Raw genomic sequence first — 22,705 nt, forward strand, 5'->3', positions numbered from 1 at the left:
GAGTATACTGTTTAAGAAGCAATCACTATAAATTTGATAGTTCTAGGTCCGACTGTTTGTACCCCCATGAAAGATCTTTTCTTTTTGCTTTATGTAAGCCATTTCACACAATGAAATAATCTGCGTATGGTATACTGCCTATAAGCATTATCATTTTGGGAGTCACATGACTAAGGTCTCATCATTATCATTCTCATTAAACAAATATTCCATTTATAAAACTTTTTTAAAGCTTTCTTAAACGACGAAGCGACCTCACTCAAAGTTTCCTAATTAATTTTGGGGATTCTCAGCATTTCTGCAACACATACTAATTTAATAATAAAACAGCAAAAGTTAATAAGAAAATTATTGTAATTTTAAATCTTTTCACTAAATTTTAGACACAATTATATTAATTTGATTTAAATTAAATTATCTCTTAATAAACATTTTATGACGTATTTTATTTTAATACGTAAATGTCGCTTGGGTTCGCGTATTGTTTAAATATACATAAAAAAGTAATGTCTAAACGTAAAAGATAATGCGCAATCTTGAAAAATTTTAATTTATTCAAAAATTGACTTTTAATTTGGCAAGAACTTAAAAAAAGTTATCAATTTCTCATTCAAATTATTAATTTTTGCAAATTACACGACAAAAAAATGGAAGTGGACGTGAGAATAATATATAGTTTATATATATTAATATATTTATTTATTACTTTAAGAATACTTTTAATTTCAAAATAGTAAACATAATTTTTTATATAATTCCTTTAAAATATCTGTCTCTATATTATGTAATATATTATGAAGAAAATTAATATAGAATAAAAAAAAGACAAAAAAAATTCTTATTAAATTTGGTTTTTATATATTTCTTACATATTTAAACAAATCATAAAACATTACACGATCTATTCTTTAATAAATTTCTGCAATATTAAGCCACTTTTGATAGCTACGTCTCTTAAAAAAAGAAAGAAAAAGGATGCTTATATATTTATGTCCAAATCCAGCCGCAAACAAATTATATTTGCATGACATGCAGCTAATGGAATGAAAATTCCGCCCGCATATCTTAAGTGACGTAACATCCTGCGCAAAACTCCCGCGCGACGGAAGTGACAAAACACAGAAGGCCTTGTTTTGCCTTCCTCATTCGTCCTTATTTCTCAACAATTTCTCTTTTTTTTCGCTACAATTCACTTTTCAGTCAAGAGCCGTATCGGTGTCGAAAAGATCAGTTGGCGATTTGTTGATGAGGTTATTACGCTTTTAGTGTGAATTGTGCTAATGTGTCTTCGCAGTTTTGATGAATTTTTGGATTATTTTAGTGCTGTATTGTACCAGATGACATAGGAGGAAGTAAAAATAGAATGCAGCATGCGGTTAACGTTCAAGTTCCAGGATGTTGTTCTTTTATAGGAAGTAAACTTTCAAATCCATTGGATTTGAATCTTCCATTTTTGCAAAGCATTCCTGGAGCTTTTAAAATTGCACATACCGTGAGTTTGTTATTTTTCCTTGACTTTTATTTAAATATTGCTAAAAAAAAAAACACACGAATAATATTAAAAAAAATGCTAATCGGAAATACCGGTGTTTGAATTAAAAAAACACCGGCAATGTTTTCACAAATACACCACAAGGATTATTTAATTTTAATTCCTTAATAAATTATACTTGATTTTTTTCCTTTTTTGAAATTAAGTAATTAAATTAAATTAAATTTCATTACTTTTCTGATTACAAGCAGAAAAAAATTGAATAAATTTTTGTAACTAAATTGAACAAAGAGCTTTAATTATTTAATCTTAAATATTTATGAAAATTAAGCTCAAAATTAATTTTTAAATTTTCTATATAATCCTATATTTTTAATAGTCTTCGTAAATTAAAAGTACTTCATTTTTTTCTTTTATTTTTTATCATATTTCAGTGAATACAACAATCATATTTCTTATTTGTAACTAGACTTGAAAAATAAATTGGACACAAAATTATTAGATGAAGCACATTTTGAAGCAGTCTGTTTGAAAATTTACTTTTTTAGCAGTAAAAATAATAACTTGCTACTTTTATTAAAAAATCATTCATTTATATATATTTATAATTATCGTCTGAAATTAGTTTTCTGTTCTTTATTGATAGAAAATTATTTTTATTATTATTATTATTTGGAATTAGAGATTTTAATTTCACTATTTTAAAAAGGTATGTGTAAATCTGAATTTTGGTAGAGGAAGGACTTCTTTATTGATTTATAGATTTTGAAGCCTAAAAAATCGATAATAATAAAAGTAAGAATATCAATATCTTCATCTTATGTTGTATTTGTTTAAAAAATTTTTCTAAATAATTAAAATTATAATTATTTTAAAATAGGAAATGCCTATATATGCTTTTATTTACAATTCGCTTTAATTACGAAAAAAAATGACTTTTTTACTTGATATAGAAATAAAAGTATTTGAAAACTGAAAATAATTTTTCCCATTTTTTTTTTACATGAATAATTATTAACTTCTAATATTTACTAGATTTATAAAAAATGAAAATAGCAATGAATAGAATAGAAATGAAATTTGGCATTGAACTTTGGTAAACATATGACATTTGGCATTGAACATTGGTAAACATATGACATTTGGCATTGAACATTGGTAAACATATGACATTTGGCATTGAACATTGGTAAACATATGAAATTTGGCATTTATGTAACACTCTACAAACAGGCGAATTCAAGAATAAAACTTGTTCAAAGAAATTATTTTCTGATCAAATTTATCTTTAAACAATGAGAAGTCAATACATAATTGGCATTTTTTGGCATGCTTTCAGCTACTTATAATAAAAATGTTTTTTTTTCCTCAAACATTTTTTAAAAAAAATCATGGTGATTTTAGATTTGGTCATTTGGACGGTTGTAATATTTTTCATGAATGAGGAAAAAGCATCAAATTAAAAATAGCTTTTGCAGGAAAATAATGAAAAACGTGTATTGTAAATGATATGAACCTGGAGGATGTCTTATTTCCGCATCTCCCGTTGTTGCGTGGTTTACCGCCTCCGTCGGATGCTCAAGTTACATCATAGTGAAGTCATCCGTGAGGAAGTTCGATAGGCTTGGCAGTTTCTGGCAAATTAAAAAAAAAGTTGTGAAACATAATATAGTGAAATACTTCCAGAAAACTATTCTTTCCAAAAGAACACCAAGATATTATATGAGGCTTGCAGGCTACAATTAATCTTTGAAGTTTTATATAACATCATAAAATATAATAATATTGCAGATTATTATAATAACAATATTTGCAATAATTTAAATACATTGTATTATATAATAAGAAAAGAATAATTCTATTTGCCTATATATTTAAAAAAAAAATGGCCACATAAAGAATCAGTGCCCTAGTCCTAACAACGAATCCGATTTCGCCAATTTTTATTTCTTATGCACATATATATTGCATATGAATTTCATCATCATCAACGGTATATCTTGGGATTGTATCTTTTCATGATCCCAGATATGTCATTCATTGCAGTCTATTCTGCATCACCCCTATTTTCAAGAGAAAAATCCCCAAACCAATACTTCACAGCCTTCTCTATTGAAAAAAACCTTTATCAGACTCCCTTCCCCAGATCCAATCACGTTGCCGATTTTACTAATTTTTATTCCAGTTGAAAGCTTATGATATCTAGATAAACTTTTAATGGTCGCCCACATTCCCCAGCTCTCTATTTTCGAGTGATATCGCCAAAAAAAAAAATAATAATTTGACACTGTCGCCAACTTTAATAACTCGGTCATTTTATCAATTTTATTCTCAAATAACCAAAGAAGCATCACACATTCCCAGCCATTTATAAAATTTCTCAAATTTTTTTCATAAGAAAGTTTATGACCCCTTGGCATGCCAACAATGACTGTTTACTTCTCTTTGCTCTCTATTTTTATGGAAAATCATAAAATGCAGCCTTAACACATTCTCCAGCCTCACTACGGGTTTCCTTTTTTCTCCAATTAATATAACTTTACGTATAATGGTAATTAATTAGATTGCCTTCTGTTTATCGTGTAAGTATAATTTAAAATAATACTTTCATTTGGTATGATAAAACTTAATCCATCGAAGTTTGCTAACTTAACTAAATAATATTATAAATATGGTTGGTGAACAACTAGTCGCCGAAGACAGCTAGTCTGTAATGTAAAGCAAAAGTTTCACCATAAGAATAATTCTGATGCCATTTTATATCGTAATAAAACAGAGGTTTTGATGGTCTGATATTCAAGTCTCTGCTTTAGGAGAAGTGGGTTCCAGGTTAGAAATCCGATTTCACCAAAGATCTTTTGTATATAAATACCTGAGGGATACTAGATATATAAGAAGGTTAAACATCATCTTGCTGATGTGACATGAATGTTTTTAGATTCTGTGCCTAATCATGTGTTGCCCTTGTTATCTGATCAATTTTCAACATAACGAACTCTGTTCCAAAATGCCTCTCTTGTTACTTCAAAAAGGAATGTTAATATATGTAGCTAAACAAAGATATAACAGAAAAGAGAAATGAACTTTACTTATACTATTTATTTCAGGATGTAATGACGATTATAGAATGGCATAATTTAAAAGATATTTTTTTCTTTATTTATGACAGTAATTCAAAATATTAAATTAATTTGTACTTTAATAAAAATGATTGAAAATGCCAGTCGCTTGTAAATGTACAATTTGTTTAAACAAAATTATTATTTGTATATTCTGGATAAAGAATAAAGAAAAAAAAAAAAAAAAATCCGCATCTAAACCATAAAAGTCTGAGGGTTAAAAAAATTCTTTTGGGGAGGTCATTGGAAATTTGAGGAGATCGCTTGACTAAGCATTGCTCTGGATGTCGTCTGTGGTTAGAATGACTGTCTGTTAAAAAAAAAAAAATCGCCTTGAGTTTTCAAAGCAGTATAATGCATTTTATCTTCGTTGGAAAGAATCGACGGCGCATTTCATTCTTGTTGTTATTTAGCAGTCTGCATTAGTTTCATGATAATATAAGTCTTTGTAATCAAATAAGAAAAAGATTATGATAAATTCTTTTTTTATTTACTTAGGATAGAAAAAGAATAGTAATCCTCAAAAAATTCGAACTTGAAATTTTATCGAATCTCCACGTTTTAGACCTCCTGAGTTCAAAAAATACATCTTTGGAAAATGTCTGTATGTCAGCTTGTGACAAAGAGAACTTAAAAAATGCTTTGAGCTAGATGATTGAAATTTGGTGCGGTGTTTTTATACCAGATTTCTATCAACTTTTGAGTAACATTTGTTCAGAGAAAGATCATTTGTCCGACTGTTCGAATATAGTTAATATAATAATTATGAAAAAAAGAGAGATTGACGGAAAAAATTCGATACACAAAATTAATAGCTATAATCTAGACACCATTCAAAATTACGAGTCAAATCCAACAGAGTTAACCGTGTGTAACAAAAATTTCTGAAGTAAATAAACACGATGACTCAACAACTCAGTGACTTAAATAAATCAAATTTGGTAAAAGATTTTGTCTACAAGTGCAGTTTTATGTCAGTCGGTTGAGATAAACTGTGTCTAGAACGCAAATTCAATTTTCGGATACTATTGAACTCATGCCAGGAATTAATAGCCAAGTATCTCGCCAAGGATAACATGAGAGATTGAGTAAAAATGCTGAATTTGCGCCAAAAGTTAATTTTTCGTAACGAAGGTGCACCAATGACATGTAAGGCATTCTCTAGCATGACAAATTTATTAGAGAGTATGCGAGAATGTATTAAGGAGACCACTTTCATTACTGATTTGTTTGAGGAATACTATCATGAGTTGAGCAATTTCAGCATTTTTATGAAAATGATATTTTTCTCAATAATTTCATGTTCAGATATATTTTATCCTATTATACCTCAAGAATGCAAATTTAAAATTGTAAGTAGGAGAGAGTGTTATTTTTTTTTGACCGATTGCAGCTTTGCTGACTTCAAATTGTGATTGCAATTGATGACAACATTTGGAAATTTGAATGTTTGGTGCGGAGATTATCCATCATTTGCTTGGTTTGACTTGCCGCTGTTTGATATAAATGCTCTATGTGCTGAATAAAAGTATTTCAGTATCATCACTGAAAAGAAAAGTAAATATTACAACAGTTAATTTGTCCCTCATAACATTTCCGCGGCATGTGTAATGATATTAATGAGCCTGTTCTACGTTCTAATAAATGATATTAATAATTATACATAGGACTAATAATCTTATTTTGTGCGAACGCTATTTTTTCCATTCTTAACCAAATATGAGTTATAGAAGCTTAAAGATGGACCTGGCATAGGGGATGGATGTGCTGGCGACCTGGCATAGGGGTAGCGCCTCTTCCCCGTGATCAAGGTGTCCCGGGTTTGAGTCTCGAGTCGGGCATGTTCTTCTTCTTCTGTATTCTATCTGTGAGATGTGTGAATGGGCTCACCCCCCTGTAAACAGGGGTTGTGCAAGCGAATGTAAAGCATGAAGTAGCTAAGTCGTACTCTTGACCCTAGTTGGCGCTACTGAAAAAACTAGAGACGCTCAGTCGGCTTAAATGTGCTGCACCGTTGATATAGTCAGATTACAGTTCTTACTACTTAGAGAAATCTTGGAATACTTAATTCAAGATGATTTTCTGAAATTATGAGACAATTGATAATTTGAGTGTGCTATGCATTTGAATTTTGGTCACATCATACATCGCAAAGGATTTCTATTCCAATTTGCGAAACAATTGTAACGGGCGGTAGGTGAATATATTTCGAGAGTTCGAAGTAAACTTTCCCCTTTTTATTCCTCGACGGGTTAGAAATTTACTTTTGAATGAGTGATGAAATAAAATATTTCCGAGTTTTAAATCATGATTTAATCTATTATTTAATAAGCGTAATAGTGCAATATTTTAATACTAAAAAATTTAACTCTCTCTCATACTGAATCGAATTACTGAATTTTTAGTTTTAAGTCTGCAATCAAATGACAGAATTATGTATTTAAAAATTCAAAGATCACTTAGAAATGCTTCGATATCTAAAATGCAACCTTATATTATTATAAGAATCAAAATAACAATAAATGTCCAAAACAGGTTATGTCATCGAACTAGGAAATTGAGTAAATTCGTATGGCAATGGGTTAATCTTTAGATTATGTAGAAAATGTAAAATTAGGGACACTTGATTTCTATTAATTAGAAGTACTTGACACTATCCAAAAAAGCTTCACAAAACAATAATTTGTATAAGTTACCATCTTTTGATATTCTGAGAACCATTTCTGCAATGTGTTTATATTATGTGTGTGGCGATGTCAATAAAGAAACAGATAGATTCGACATGGATTGCCAAAGAAAGTGCAACGGCATATAAGCATTGAACTACTGATTTTCTGAATAATATGAATTCTGAAAATGATAACAGATTCTCCAAACTGTAAGACTGAACAAAGATTTTTCTCATTCTTATATCATAAAATATTGAATGTAGTTAAAAAGGAACGAATCCATTAAATACTATGGAATCTTATAAGTAACTTATTTTTGTATATAAAAACTTGAGTTTTAATATAAAACAATTATCTCTTTTTATATGATTAAAAGTCATTTTTTCATTTATGTTTTTTTTCAAAATAAGTCCAGACTAAACTGCTATATCTCCGTTAGAATGGCTATGTTGCACCTTTGATCATCTAGCATGCTTTTTTTAATAAAGAGTGTTAAAATAAAAATTAATAATCTTTCAAAACATGCAAAACTATGTAGACTTAAAGTCAGTACACGCAACAAAATAGTGAATTTATAAATAAAGCCAATAAAATTTAATACCAGAAATCGGCCAAAGATACAACAATTTTACCCTTGTGGAAGTTAAATTTGGACAAAGCTTTTTTTTTGAGAATTAAGGCGTGTTTTAATAAATGTGATTGTTGAATGAACAATTATTTAGAAATATTTCACTCGAAAAAGTTAGATTGTTACTACAGATAAACATATAGGTTAACGCAATGCGACAGATCACAAGTTTACTCAAGTTTTTGGCTTTCCATCTTTAGATGTTATCTAAAGATGGTTATTAGCATGCAGTCTATTGTAAGATCCATGTATGCTTAAATTAATATTGATTATATTAATAACTTCGGAAGCAAAGGCAGAAAAACGACGAAATTTCGAATAATTTCTTGTTAATTGAAATTTTATAAAAGTCGCCCCGAGATGCACATTCTCATCTTTTATGTATACCTATGCCGAATTTAATAATTTTAATCTAATGGTCTGTGCTGTAATGCGTCGACACACACACACACACACACACACACACACACACACACACACACACACACACACACACACACACACACACACACACACACACACACACACACACACACACACACTTAAGAATATAGGCGAAAATTTAGAACGAATTCTACGAAAAGATAATAATTTGTAATCTCGCTAACATGTAAAAAAAAAAAAAGAGAAAAAGACCTTTTAGGATAGTGACAAATTTTTTCTTCTAATTTTCTAATTCACTAATAGGTAGTGTCATAGCGAAGGATCAAAATTTAACTATGCCTCGGAAACATTGAGTCTGCAAATTATTATCAATGATTAATTGATAACTATGTTTTATAGATGTTGAATCTGTAAATATTAATCTGTTTATATTCATGATTAAAAGAAAGCCATAAAAGACCATAAGATAAATAATAACCTTGCTATTGTACTAAAAACAACAACCGACATCATTTAAATGAATAAGCCGCGTTTTTCTTGTCTTTTTTTAAAATTCATGTTCTGAAATCATGCAAAATTGATTTGTTTCATTATCTACGTATTTAAAATAATTAACACCTCCTCCAAAGAACAATTCTTCTGTCTCAATCATTGCCTCGATTTCGCTAGTCCTTATTTCATATAAAAGCTCTTGACTTCGAGATATGACTCATGACTCCTATCAGTGGTCGTATGTTTCTACTACCCTTCATTTTCAAAAAAAAAAAAAAAAAAAAAAAAAAAAAAATCACAATATATTACCGTATATCTAAGCCGAAAATAAATAAATTAATTAAAAATCCAAGATAAAGTTTTCTATTCCTAATCATTGCACCATTTTCGCTAATTTTATTTTATATAAAAAATTATGGCTTCTAAATGTTTCATCAATAACCATATTTCCTCCACATCTCTTTCGGAGAGAAATCTCGAATATACTTCTTTATTATGAGAAACTTCGCTTCTGAGAAAAAAACCTCCGCCGAGTCTTCTAATCTTTTACCTCTATCAACACACTGATTTCGTCAATTTTTAGGTCATTAAAAAGTTCAGAACGTTTAAATACCTTATTTATAATAGTCTTCCCACCATTTTCGAGAGATTTTGCAAACTAAAATTTTGAGTCAGCTCAACATCTGAACCGAATTCGGTAATTAATTTCTTAAATGTGCATGCTTAACTTATTCAATTAGAATTATTTATGTTTATAGTCAAAGTATAAATTAAAATAGTACCTTCATTTGATGTGACAATATTATTTAATTAAAAATGGTTGATATGATTAAATTAAGTTTTCAATATGGTTTTTATATTTATTAGTTTTTAATATGGCAAACAATTGGTGATCGAAGACTGCTTATTGTATTAATTAAAACTGTTTTTTTAAATAAATTACTGCTTGAAAAATTAATACTTATATACAAAATGCTAAGTGCATTCATGTCACTAAAACCATTAAAACAATGCATTTGGAATAAATGAGAAAGTGTATCACTGTTTTCACAAAGCGAACTGACAAAAAGGTCTGATCTACAACATATGTAAAAAAATAAATATAAATAAAAACATACAAGCATTTTTTGTAGTACTCTTTGACTCCTTTGATTGATCTACGTTGGATGATTTTGGTAACTTTAGATTCTTTAAATACTTATCAAATTATAAAAACTAAAAAGTAATCAGCAAAACTCTCAATCTAGATTAGAGTTTTTGGATTAAATGAGTGGATAACAATTTCATCTTCACCCAGTAAAATTCTTAAAGTGAAAGACATTACTAAGCATCGTTTATATCAGTCTTTTAGTACAGGTTAGATTTAAGAACAGGGTAATGTTTCCTGTCAAGCACCACAAAACTGTGCCACCATCCACAAATTCGCTACAAGTTTGCTCTTTTGGATAGCCCCAAGAAACAATGAATCCATCCTCCACGTTTTTTAGAATTTTTTTTTTTTTTTTTTTAAAAGAAGCGAGCGATATCACATTTGGTAAGAAAGCGCCAAAAGTATTCAACACTAGCAATCGTATTTTAAATCGAACCATCAGCATAACTAAAAATAGTTAATCTTTATTTAATATCAAGCCTACGACATAGCTAAGCATGTCCAGCATTGCTAGGAGGTGTCTATATCAAATTCATATAAATAAATCTAAAATGTGAAAAGCCAAGTCGTAGATGGTAAGTTCTCCAATTCAAATCGAAGGGCTCGCTAACAATGAGCCAATAATTACAAAAGAATGCGCGTCTCCTTTTTGTCGTATCAAGTGCAAATTATTAGTTAACAAAATTAATTAATTATTCAAATAAATTTATTTAATAAGCTAAATGAATCACTTTTCTTAAACCGATCTCAATCCTAAAAATATTTTAATATACCATGACTAGAAAAAAAATTGCATTTTAAAGGGTTAAACTTTAAATATTAAAATTGTTTTTTTAAACATTTTAAATGGCAATTTATGATCTCATAGCGAAAATTAGACCAATCTAGTTTTTAAATATATTATTAACAATATTTCCAATCTATAACATCATAATGCGCACTTTTTGTTTGTTCTTATCTCAACAAAGAATTAGAAGTGCATCATCAGTTACTAGAAGAAATACATATACGAAATACAACATCATATTTCATCAATGTGCTAATTTTCCTACAAGTAAGAATTTTAGCCCACAGATGATTTAAATTCATTATCAGCAACATTTTTAACCATGTGCAAATAAAGTTTTCAATTTCAGATGTCGTAGATATATTTTGTTTATAATGGATTCTTTGGTGTTTTTTTCAGGTGCTGGGCATGATCTGTCTGATACTGATAGCGCACTATAGCCAGTTCTTTCACCCTCTGGACGGAAATTCGCTGGGTATCCTCTGCAGCAAGAGTGCCGCCTACTTCCTTCTTGTGTCCTACGGATTTTTTCTCACTTCGTCCGTCATCGTCATATGTAGCGCCTTTTCCTATTTCACAGCATCATTTCTGCCCAAAACTGCTTTCGTAAGAAAAATACCTTTACAAATATCTTTTACCTTTAATGCTTTTAATATAACTTTACCTATACCAAAAAATACCTTTAATATAACTTTACCTATACCAACTAGTTTCTTTAATATACCTTTACCTACAACAAGAAATAGTTTAAATATAACTTTACCTATACAAGCAAATACCTTTAATATAACTTTACCTATACAAGCAAATATCTTTAATATAATTTTACCTATACCAACAAATACTTTTAATATACCTTTAATATAACTTTACCTACACCAATAAATACCTTTAATATAACTTTACGCACTTTCAACTTGTTTCATGTTTGTGGAACTGCAGTTCTGTCATTTAATTTTTACTACATTTTAGGAATTTAAAGTAGTTAATTGAAAAAAATAATATTCATTATGATGAGGAAATAATTATACTAATTTGATTTATCTCTCTATTTTCAATCATAAGTAGTTATGGGGAAGAATGAAAATTTATATTCTCCCTACCATTTCTGCACTTTTTGATCTGGAAAGACCATCTAAAAAAACTGGATCGAATTTTGCCCTTTCATACAATGTATCACTCTTTGATTCAAATCCATTCTGAATTACTCTAATCCGTTCCTACTATTAAACATTCTGCCAAATTACTATAATTCTTCCCGATAAGGAAAATACCTAAAAACATGAATACAATAGCGTTAACACGTCTTATTTCAAATATTATTAACAACTCCTCTGACTAAATCAGCGATTTAAGTCGAGTTTGTGCAGTAACTTCTGAAGGTAAAGGCCTCTGAGCACACGAGGACTGACTTCTAGCTCATATGAAGATGACATTGACACATTCCCTTGTGCAACCCCTCTTTACAGTGGGGAGGGAGCTCTTTTACACACACCTCACAGATAGAACTCAGGCTAAAGAAAACCATGCCCGAACAAGAACTCGAACCCGGGACGTCCAGATCATGGGGAAGACGCGCTACCCCTAGGCCAGAGCATCGGCAGAAGCTGTATGTTTAAAACAATTAGGAAAACCAAAGAATTACCCCCTAGTTCCAATCACTAGTCCGATTTCATCAGTTTTTGTGTCATAGGAAACTCATGACATGCATATATGCCACCAATGGCGACATACTGCTTACCGGCTACCAATTATTAGAAAAAATCTTACAACACTTCTTCACTGTATATTCACAATAGGAAAATTTTTTTCGACAGAATCGTTTATCGCCAATCGCTGCACAGATTTTGTTAATTTTTATTTCATATGAAAACTTATAATGCATCATTACATGTATACACCATCATTGGTCGCTTAAACTCTATTGCATTCACTATTTTGGAGAAGTATCGAAAAATTTCGCGCCTTGCTGTTTACCAATACCATGCAAGACATTCGTGGCCTTATGCAAGGTCCACAATTTTATGCCATGGTGGAGGTGGAAAAGGACACTTTATTGGAGAGTATGCAAGAAAATTTCGTGGAAACAATACTCACTGGTTTAAATCTATAATAACAATATTTTTGAAAAAAAAAAGAAAAGAAAGGAAAGAACAATGTTAATTCTTTGTCCAGCATTCGACACATTTCCTGCGAGAATTACTTGAGTGCTAGGATACTTCTTTCAGCTGGAATTTCTTTGATTTATCAAAATATTTTATGAAAATGATTTTATTTTGACATTTTATGATAAATTAAATTTGTAATGAATTCATTTTTCATTTTTAAACACTTTTAAAAATTGTTTCGTGTCATGTTTGTAAAGATATTGTCTCATGACATGTAAACGTTTTTTAATTTAATACAGTTATATTATCTAAAAAACATAACTAGCAACATAAGTATAATAAACACCGTTTTTTATGTTTTCCAAAAAAAAAAAAAAAAACATTGATAATTAATTGAATTAAATTTTGATCCCGCAACAGTGGTGCTACCTGCTGTTGGTTTTGAGAAAGTTTGATATCAGAAAAGTAGATAATAATTAAAATCGGAAAAAATTCTCCTATTTATTACAGTAAAAAAAAGTGTGTTTTCAAAAACTGTTTTTAATAAAATTTATTTTGTCTATAGGAATTCACCTATCATGTTCTCGCCTGCATTATGTATTTGTCCTCAAGTTTAACCCTTCTTGTTAGTGTCGTTACAAGTAATACCGATTCTGAAGATTTCAAAGAACCTGGATATGAAGGGAAAATAGCAGCAGCGGTGAGTTTTTGTCCCCTACATTTTAGTGTAAAAACATTTCATTAACATTAGGATAACTATAAACAAAAAACAAAAAAAAGTGCTGAATAAATTTTTTGAAATAATTTCTTACAAATGAATAAATATGCTAATTTTTTTATGCAGTGTGTTTTTGCTGAAATTTTTTTTCAAAGATTCAAATTTTTATGACTTTGTCAATCATTGCAAAAAGTTTTTAATATGACAGTGCTTTTGTATCTCTATCGTAATTCTGCAGAGCCCATTTAGCGCAGTTTTTATTCACGTTTATTTAACTTGACTTCCTTCATGTTTGTGAAAATAAAAATTCACAATCTATTTTTCAATCGCTTCTTGATGCCCCTTCTACTTCTTTTTTAATTTTAAGTATTCGTTAGATACACAGAAATATATCAATTCTACTTTAGAATTTATATAGAGAAATTGTTATAATCATCTTAAAAAGCAACCGAATCTCTATATTTAGGACCTCTTTTTGAGTCTGAAAAATACGCTTTTGGGATTATTCCTGTCTGTGGATGTGTGATTGGGATTACGCCTGAACTAGGATTGGGGGATACTATATCAATTTTATGTTTTATATACCTTGCTTTGTGTCAGATACATAAAACTCATACAGATGAAGAGTAGTATCAGGTATTTGAACTTGACCGTTGCCGATCGGTATAGTCTAGTTCGCTATCCTGCTGGGTGACGCTATAAATATGCAGGATGTGTGTGTTTTGTGTGTGTGTGTGTGTGTGTGTAGTTATATATATTTCATTTCCAGACATTACTATACCCCGTATAATAATGCGTATTCATTCAAGAAGTCCTATCTTGTCTTATGTTATAACCTTTACTCTTCTCGCGCATCCATCAATCACTGTCAAAACCAACGCCACCGGCGCAGTACAATACCTCTTACCGAAGTATCGAAATCCCGATTTGAAATAATATTATTTGTTATCAGACTCATCACAGTTAAGAGAATTTGTATCTATCGAGCACTCGTTTAATTTGCACAGGAAAAGAATCAGTTACTAACTTCTTATCAGATGCAAAAGTACATTTGAATCTGCCTAATAAATCGAGGATTCAATTTTTTTTTTAGTATGTACAGTGAATATTCATCATTTTTTATGAGTGTGTGCAGGTTATATTCATTCATTTATGTTATATATATATAACTTTTATTATTGAATACAAATAATTTTTAATAAATCTTTTTTTATTTTTCTTCCAGGTTTTAGGTTTAGCAAATACGATATTATATGGAATCAGTACTTACTTTTCATTTCAAGCTCGAAAACAAATGGGTTAAAGAAACGAGAAGTTTTATTGAAATTGAAGCTGAACTAGCTTGCTTCGGTTTTAATTCTTCTTATATTTTTCCCAAGAAACTTAATTTGAAGAATTTATAATCAACTTCAGTTTAACTTATTATACAAAAAATACTTTAAACTGTAAGATTCAGATTGTTTGTTTAAAAGGGAAAATTTTTATCATTTTTTTACAATGTATATCTGAAGCAAAAAAGTTAAACTTGTTCAAATTAGAAGTGATATTTTATGACTCGATTTTTTTCCTGATATTTTTCATTAAATTTTAGAAAATGAGTTACTTACCTAGGATGAAATTAAAATTCATTTAACATAATTATTGCAAAATTTTATTTCCGCATATTAAAAATTTTACCGTTTATGAATTAAAAAAGTATTTTTCTTTTTTCATAATATTGCCATTTTTGGCAATTATTACTTTGCTTAAATTTTTAAAGTAGCATATAGAATTTGACTGCTATAAAATCGATTATACCTGTTATGATCGATTTATGGTTAACGATAAATTCGATCCATGATAATGATTATGATAATAATAAACAAATTAAAAACTCCTATTTACGCATTTAAATTACTCATTCATAATTCACGAAAGTCCTGTCCCTATTTAAATTCGATTCATTAAGTATAACGCAGATCAAAACCTATTTTAAGAAAAGGTACAAAACATTATTATTGCTTAAAGTGATACAAAGCATTATTATTTCTTAAAGGTGATTTATAAAGCATTATTATGGAACAATTTTAATTATAGAATCATATTCCATAAACTGTCAAAAGAGGTATTTTTAGCTGTTGGTTCGCTGAATTTTTATTGATAAAAATTGATAAATAATAAGGTATTATTTTCTTTATGAATTATATATGAAGAATAAGTAGTCAAGTAACTTATACTTCTTATATGAATTATATTTGAAGAATAAGTAAACGATAACTTTTTCTTCTTATTTGGATTAAATTTGAGAAATAAATGATCAAGTAACTAATTCTTGTTGCATGAAATATATAAATATATAAAGAACAACTAGTCAAGTAAACTATTCTTTTTGATGAATTAGACATGAAAAATAGTAATCAAGCAATTGATTTTTATTTTGCACTTATCTGAAATGATAATATAGAATTGCATTTGTAAACTAGATATTATGTTTTTGAAATATTTATTTTTTGTTGTAAATACATAGCAGTCAACTTATAAATGCATTTATTTGTTTTGTACAGCTTTAAAAATGAGGATTTATTGTCGATATGCATTTAAATGAATAATTGATGCTAATTATTTATAATTTTATTGTTTATAAAGCATAATGTATTTGAATAAAATATGTTATAAATTATATAGCTTCCTGTATCTATTACACTATACATCTCAATGACATAATTTTTATAACTCGCAGTTTAATCCATGGATAAACATTTATCTCAATCTTTCAAATCAGATTTCAGTGAAAATATTATTACATATAAAATATGTTAATAATTGCATCGGAATCCTGGTATAATAGGAGCCCTTAAAGACTAGTTACTTTTTTTCCCAAAAAATTTCAACTAAGCATTTTGTGTAACTTGATCATAATATTTTTTTCTCAACAAAATAATTTTAAATTTCAAGTTTTTATAAACATATACTCATACTGTTTTAGCAGCCTTACACCGCATTGTTCACTCAATGAATTTTCTGTCTATTTTTTTATACATATAGTTAAATTATATTAAAGAACAGAAACCTTTATAACCGAGGAGACTTTGAAAGGATTTTATCATTGCTTGGTTCTGAAATTAAACTTTCATTGTAATTAAAGCAAAATTTCAATATATATATATATATATATATATATATATATATATATATTAAAAACATACCTTGTACCGAAATTTATTCATTATGGAAAAACAAGCCTTAACTTTATGCTTTCATCATCAATAATGGAAGAAAAAATAGCCAAAATGAAATATTAATACCAGCGATGAAAATGATTTTAGTTTCATCTAAATAATGAAATATTGTTGCAAAATATGTTCAATATATATATATATATATATATTTAAATGAATAAAAATATACGCTAAAAATCAATATAATTGAAAATATACCATTTTAAGTTCTAAATTTATGAAAAAATAATTTTTGTACAGTAATGCATCTAGAAGTTATTGCGAAAAAATACTAAAATTTCGCTTAATCTTTAATTAATTAAATTTTCAAAAGAATCGCTCCAAAGTGCCCTTTTCTAAACTCTAAACTGCTTGTACAGGTTTGGTAGTTCTTTTTCAAATGGTATGTCCTGTACAGAACAACACTCCTAACACAATCAGACACATTCATCGTTATTATTAGTAGATATATAAGGGAATTTTTTTTAAATATATGTAATTTAATTGCTCAAAAATATAGTAATTTCTGATAGTTGAAATTTTTAATATAATGCTTTAACTCGCATTTTTCAGCATGCAATCCTGAGTTTTGTCACCTTTTGGAAAATCTATTCAAATGCTCACAATGTTTTTGTAATTGATTAAAAATGGGATAAAAAATACTCGCCAAAAATTAATATAATTGAAAATATAACTTTTTGAGTTTTAAATTCATGAAAAGATAATATTTTTGAAGTTATTGCGAAAAAAAGTACTAAAATTTCAAATTATCCCAAGCTGTCCTTTTCTACCTTCTAAGCTACTATATATAAGTGGCAAGTTTGGTAATTTAAGGTTAAACGGTAGAAAACAACACACACACACACACACACACACACACACACACACACACACACACACACACACACACACACACACACACACACACACACACACACACACACACACTTCATTTTTATTATTCGTAGAGATAAGAGCAAATTTTTTCAGTGTATGGTATTTTTTCAATGACACAATAATTTTTGCTAGTTGAAATTTGTAATATAGTGCTTGAAGTTATCTTTAATTATATAATTCTCAGCCTTATCATTATATGGAAAATCTATTCACATATTTTTTTAAAAATTTAATAACATCTGTTGATGTACAATATCATGTGCATATTGTCTGAAGGAAGCAGGCATTCAAAACAAATGCATTGGAAGCAGTTTACATACCATTACAATTATGTGAGAAATGTAACTGCATGTCATTTATTTATGTCATAGCATGTTGTCAAATGTTGTTTCATGATGTAATATTATGGAAGCATATGCATTAGATGTAATGGATGTAATTTAACATGAATCATGTGAGCATGGATTGATTCAAATGCCATTCTAGGGGAAATAAACAAGAACATTAAAAAAAACACACCTTTTTCTTGGATATTACTGTGGCTTTAATAATTTAATGGTGATTATGTGAATGAATAATTGCTAATGAAAGTATTGAGTGACAATCCAGACAAGGAACCATTCCAAAAACGACATTTTGAGCTATAATTATTTAGCCACAATATTAAAAGAATAATTCTAAAGCGGAATTTCTCTTAAATTATTTATTGCATTATACATAATTTTTTGTTCAATGATTTAGTTTGATTTTGTTAGCCATTTATTTTAAATTTTTTATTTCAATATATGTAACATTTTGCGCAATGGATTAACTTGGTATAATTTCAGTAGTCAATCCAAAAATATAGAAATGCCAACTACTGCAAACTGCATACAATTATAATTAACCACTTTTAGAACTTCAAAGCTATTTATTCCAGGTTATAAATATTTAATACCCGCAATGAAATTATGAAAATTGCTCTTACATAAGCGAAAATATTTTTATGCTTCAGAATACAAAATATAATTATGTCCAAAAGATAAAAAGCCTATTGTCAAGCGGCAAACGATAATTTTTAGTCTTAATAAAATGCTTGTTTATTTAATAATTCAATTAAAATTTATATTCTGTAGTATTAAAATGTAAATTACCTACTGTTAATTTAATAATTTTTTAAATACAGTAACATTATTAAGTTGCCTTATTTTCTCTAAATTATAAGATACGGACACGGTTCGAAATACTCCATATGACGTAGGGAGACCCTAGAATTGCCAAATCTGCAGCGGTGGATTTCCGAAAAGTTGTTGTCTAGGTCGCAAGTGAGAGGGAAAAGTTTCCTTTTTTGTAGTTGCCAAATAAACAAGTTTGTAAAAAATGCAAATATGTATTATAAAGTAGTAATTTTATGTATTAACACTTTATCAAATATAATTCATCAGGTTCCTACTAGAATAATTGCAAACAACGAATGTCTGTTTCCATAATATTTAATAATTAATTGCACTTTTAAATCAAAATTAATTAAAAGTTGAATGTTTTTCCAGCAAAATTAGGAACATATTATTGTACACACAAAAAAAAAAAATCTTAAAAAATATTAGCCTTTCAGTAATTTTTATTTCCGTTCAATGGCTTCCCTAATTTTAATAAATTTTAGACATGATTTGCAATAACATTTCTATTTTTGGCTTGAAATTTAAACTAATTTTAATTTAAAATAAAGGATGATGGCACACTGCTTCCTTTCGATATTGACTTGAAAGCAAATTTATTTGTTTTAATAGCCTTCTAATATTTTTAGTCAGTAATTAGCTTGATGTAAAAATAGTTACCCCGATAATGTGAGAACTGAAGCAAATGAAATCATATTTTCACTTTCATTTGTCTGTAGAGTTTGTTCCTCATTTGCGTAATTAATTCTGATTTTAAAAGGCTTCTGATAATTTGTTTTTCGCAGCCTGTTATTTGCATCTCTTTTTCTCAATTATTCGAGACCAATTCCTCTAAAAATAGACTAATTTCCGGTACCATTGAGATGGACATTTTTGCCTCATTAAAAAAAGAACATCACCCATTTAAGTTTAAATAAAATTCTTTTCCCATGTAAACGAGACTGATATTCAATATAAGTACACTTCTATCAATTCTGGGACTGAAATTTGATCTAATTAGCGTTTTATTGGCGCCTGAGCCATTTTTTAATTTTTTCGGCTAGACTGAAAGGCACTTTTCCATTTCTATAAATTAAATTAAATTAAATTAAATTAAAAAGCCGTTTAAAAAATCGGAAAGAAATAATTAGATTTGTAATATAATCATATCATAAAAACTAATGCCTTTTAAAATTCTAAAAAATAAGATATTGAGTGAAAAGACGTTTCGCACAAAGAAATAAAAAATGCAAAAATTTAATAAGTTGTATGATTTTCAAAGTATTTACAATATTATTTGATGCTACTAGTAAATAAATTACAATGGCAGAATTTTTATCTCTGAAATTATTATTTTTTTCTGAGGAAATTATAATTTTATCTTTCACTGTGACACAATGCATTTTCTCAGTTCCTCTAAAATCAAGTTCCTTTCTTGTAAAATATCTTCTCGAAAATGCGATCCGAGCAAGTTTATATTTACTGCATCCGAGTTTATATTTACTGCATGAAATGTGCGCAGTGGATACATTGAAAGAAAAACAATTCCCATTATTTTTTTTTTCACATTCCATTTCCAAGATTTTTTTTCCATAGTAAATATTTCTTCAAAATTGCATCGGTTTAAAATTATTTTCTAAAATTTTGAATCCTATGCATTAACCGAAAAATATTCATGCAAATTTTCTTTAATTTTTAAAAAAGTGAAATTTTTAGGAAATGTAATGAATATAAATGTAAATAAAATAAAACATGTAGGTATTTAAAATAGCTTGGAGAATAATAGAACATTCTCCCAGTCCCAATCACTGGTACGATTTCTACAATTTTTATTTTATATGACAGGTCATGATCTCTAAATATGTCATCAATGGTCGCCATCCCATTTTAAAGAGAAATCTGAAAAACACTACATCTCTGTATATTCTCAAGGAAAAAAAAATGTACACAATTCCACAGCCTACCCCACCATACAGATTTCTATTTAGTTTGAAAATTCAAAACGTTTATGTATCTCATCAATAGCTGTTTAGTTTTTCACTCCCTCAATTTCCGAAAGACATCTCTAATTAAACCTTATCGTATTCTTGAACGTCAGCTGCTGTTTTGATGTTTTAAATTTTATTCGCCAACTCATTTCGCCATTTGGCGTAAAAAGATGTGGTATATATAGATTAATTAGTATGACTGACTCAATTAATTCTGTTTATATAGTGAGCGAATGGCTGGGTGCCGAAGGATTCTAGACAGAATAAAAAGAGTATCATTACCCCACAACTAATGTATAACTGCAACAAAACATTTTCGAAAAAACAAAAAAATTAAGTAAAACTGAAATGACTATATTGAAATTGGATAATTAAAGAATAAATAAAATATTAAAAAGTTTTTAAGTCGGAAGAGGATTTATCAGAGAAATGATTTAGGATAATCACTAAAAATGATGTTTTGTGAATTAAAGATTACCATTAGAAACAATAAAAACCTAATGAAAGAACATTTCACTTTCTCCGATGGGACATATACACAGTGGTGAATTTTTGACTAAGCTGCAGAACAGGACAACTGAATTGGTGGAGGGGAGGCGTAGAGAATTCGATTAAGAAAGTTAATTGCCTAACTGCCATTTAAATAATTTGATTATAGAAAATATAAATACTATAAGTTATAAAATATTAGGATAATACTGACACGTTGTCAATTATATTTCATCGGATTCCTATCTGTTCAATTAATTTCGCTTAGTCATCATCACAGTACTTACAAATATCTAGTCTTTGCTTGAATACAATTAGGTATGAACATGAATGGCACAAAACTATGTGTCATATCTATATTTTAACTAATTAGTTAAAATTTTTTTATTAATTAATCATTTTGGAATTTTAATTAATTTAAAATTAACTGAATTTTGACGTTTTATCTTGATACTACCGAAAATGTTATTGCACAAAAATAAACTTTGCGTGGCCGGGATAGCCCGGGTAGGGCGTTGGACACGCATCCCTTGGGTTACGAGTTCGAACCCCGTCGGTCGAAGAGTCTTCATGTGTATGGTAGCTGGCGTACGTATAAGTCGGTCGTGGTCACAAAGTCCTCCATATCGAGAGTAACACCACCATATTAAATTTGGCACGGGATTTTGTGTGCTTTGCGTCGAATTTTTAAAACGGTTCGGAAAAAATGCATCTAAAACCAAATTGAATTGTTGGGTGCTAGGGAAAACCGCATGCTAGGGATTAATCGCCAAAAAACTCGCCAAGGATCATACGATAGACTCAGTAAAAATGCTAAATTCACGCAGTTTTTTTTCTCGTTACTATTGTATGTCACTGCCATGCTTTTCTGGGAGAACACTCTTATTAGATAGTATGTAAGAAAACTTTGGGCAGACCACTCCCTCTGGTAAAAATGTGTAAAACTTGTAATACGTTAACATATAATATAAAACTATAAAACTGGTGCGACTTTAATACCAGCGACAATTTGTTGATTAAAACTTATATGACATGAAGTCAAGTGTAAATTATTTAATTGAAATTCAATATATTCAATATCCCTGGAAGTATCTGATTGTCAAAGATGACTAGTAGTAAATAATTAAATAAAAATTAAAAATAAAATAAAAACTCTGAAATAAGTCATTAAAGTATTGATTAAGTTTAAAATGTGTAGAAATGTGAAACTAAATGGACTAATATATTACCAGAAGATTTTAATAACGCTCACTGACTAGGGTCTCAAAATGCCTAAATCCACCATTGCATGTATGTAGTCTACATTGTATGTCTACATTGCCTATGAGATACGAAGGAGAGAAACAGAGTAATGAAATGTATCTGACAAGTTATAATGCATTATTAGAGCTTCAGATATTGAACTTTGCATTAATTATACAGCAATCAAGCTTTACGGCGGCTACTAAACT

At 28.8% G+C, this 22,705-nt stretch overlaps 1 protein-coding gene across 1 annotated transcript; it reads left to right on the top strand.

Moving 5' to 3' along the window:
• The first annotated feature begins 1,120 nt into the window (after positions 1-1,120).
• Positions 1,121-15,163, top strand: LOC129972306 (plasmolipin-like). The gene is made up of 4 exons (XM_056086395.1): positions 1,121-1,492; positions 11,121-11,327; positions 13,395-13,529; positions 14,773-15,163. The coding sequence occupies exons 1-4, from the start codon at positions 1,364-1,366 to the stop codon at positions 14,848-14,850; spliced, it is 549 nt and encodes a 182-aa protein (XP_055942370.1). The 5' UTR covers positions 1,121-1,363; the 3' UTR covers positions 14,851-15,163.
• Positions 15,164-22,705: the final 7,542 nt, after the last annotated feature.

The sequence above is a fragment of the Argiope bruennichi genome, chromosome 6 (genome assembly GCF_947563725.1).
Source record: "Argiope bruennichi chromosome 6, qqArgBrue1.1, whole genome shotgun sequence".
NCBI classification, from domain to species: Eukaryota; Metazoa; Arthropoda; class Arachnida; order Araneae; family Araneidae; genus Argiope; species Argiope bruennichi.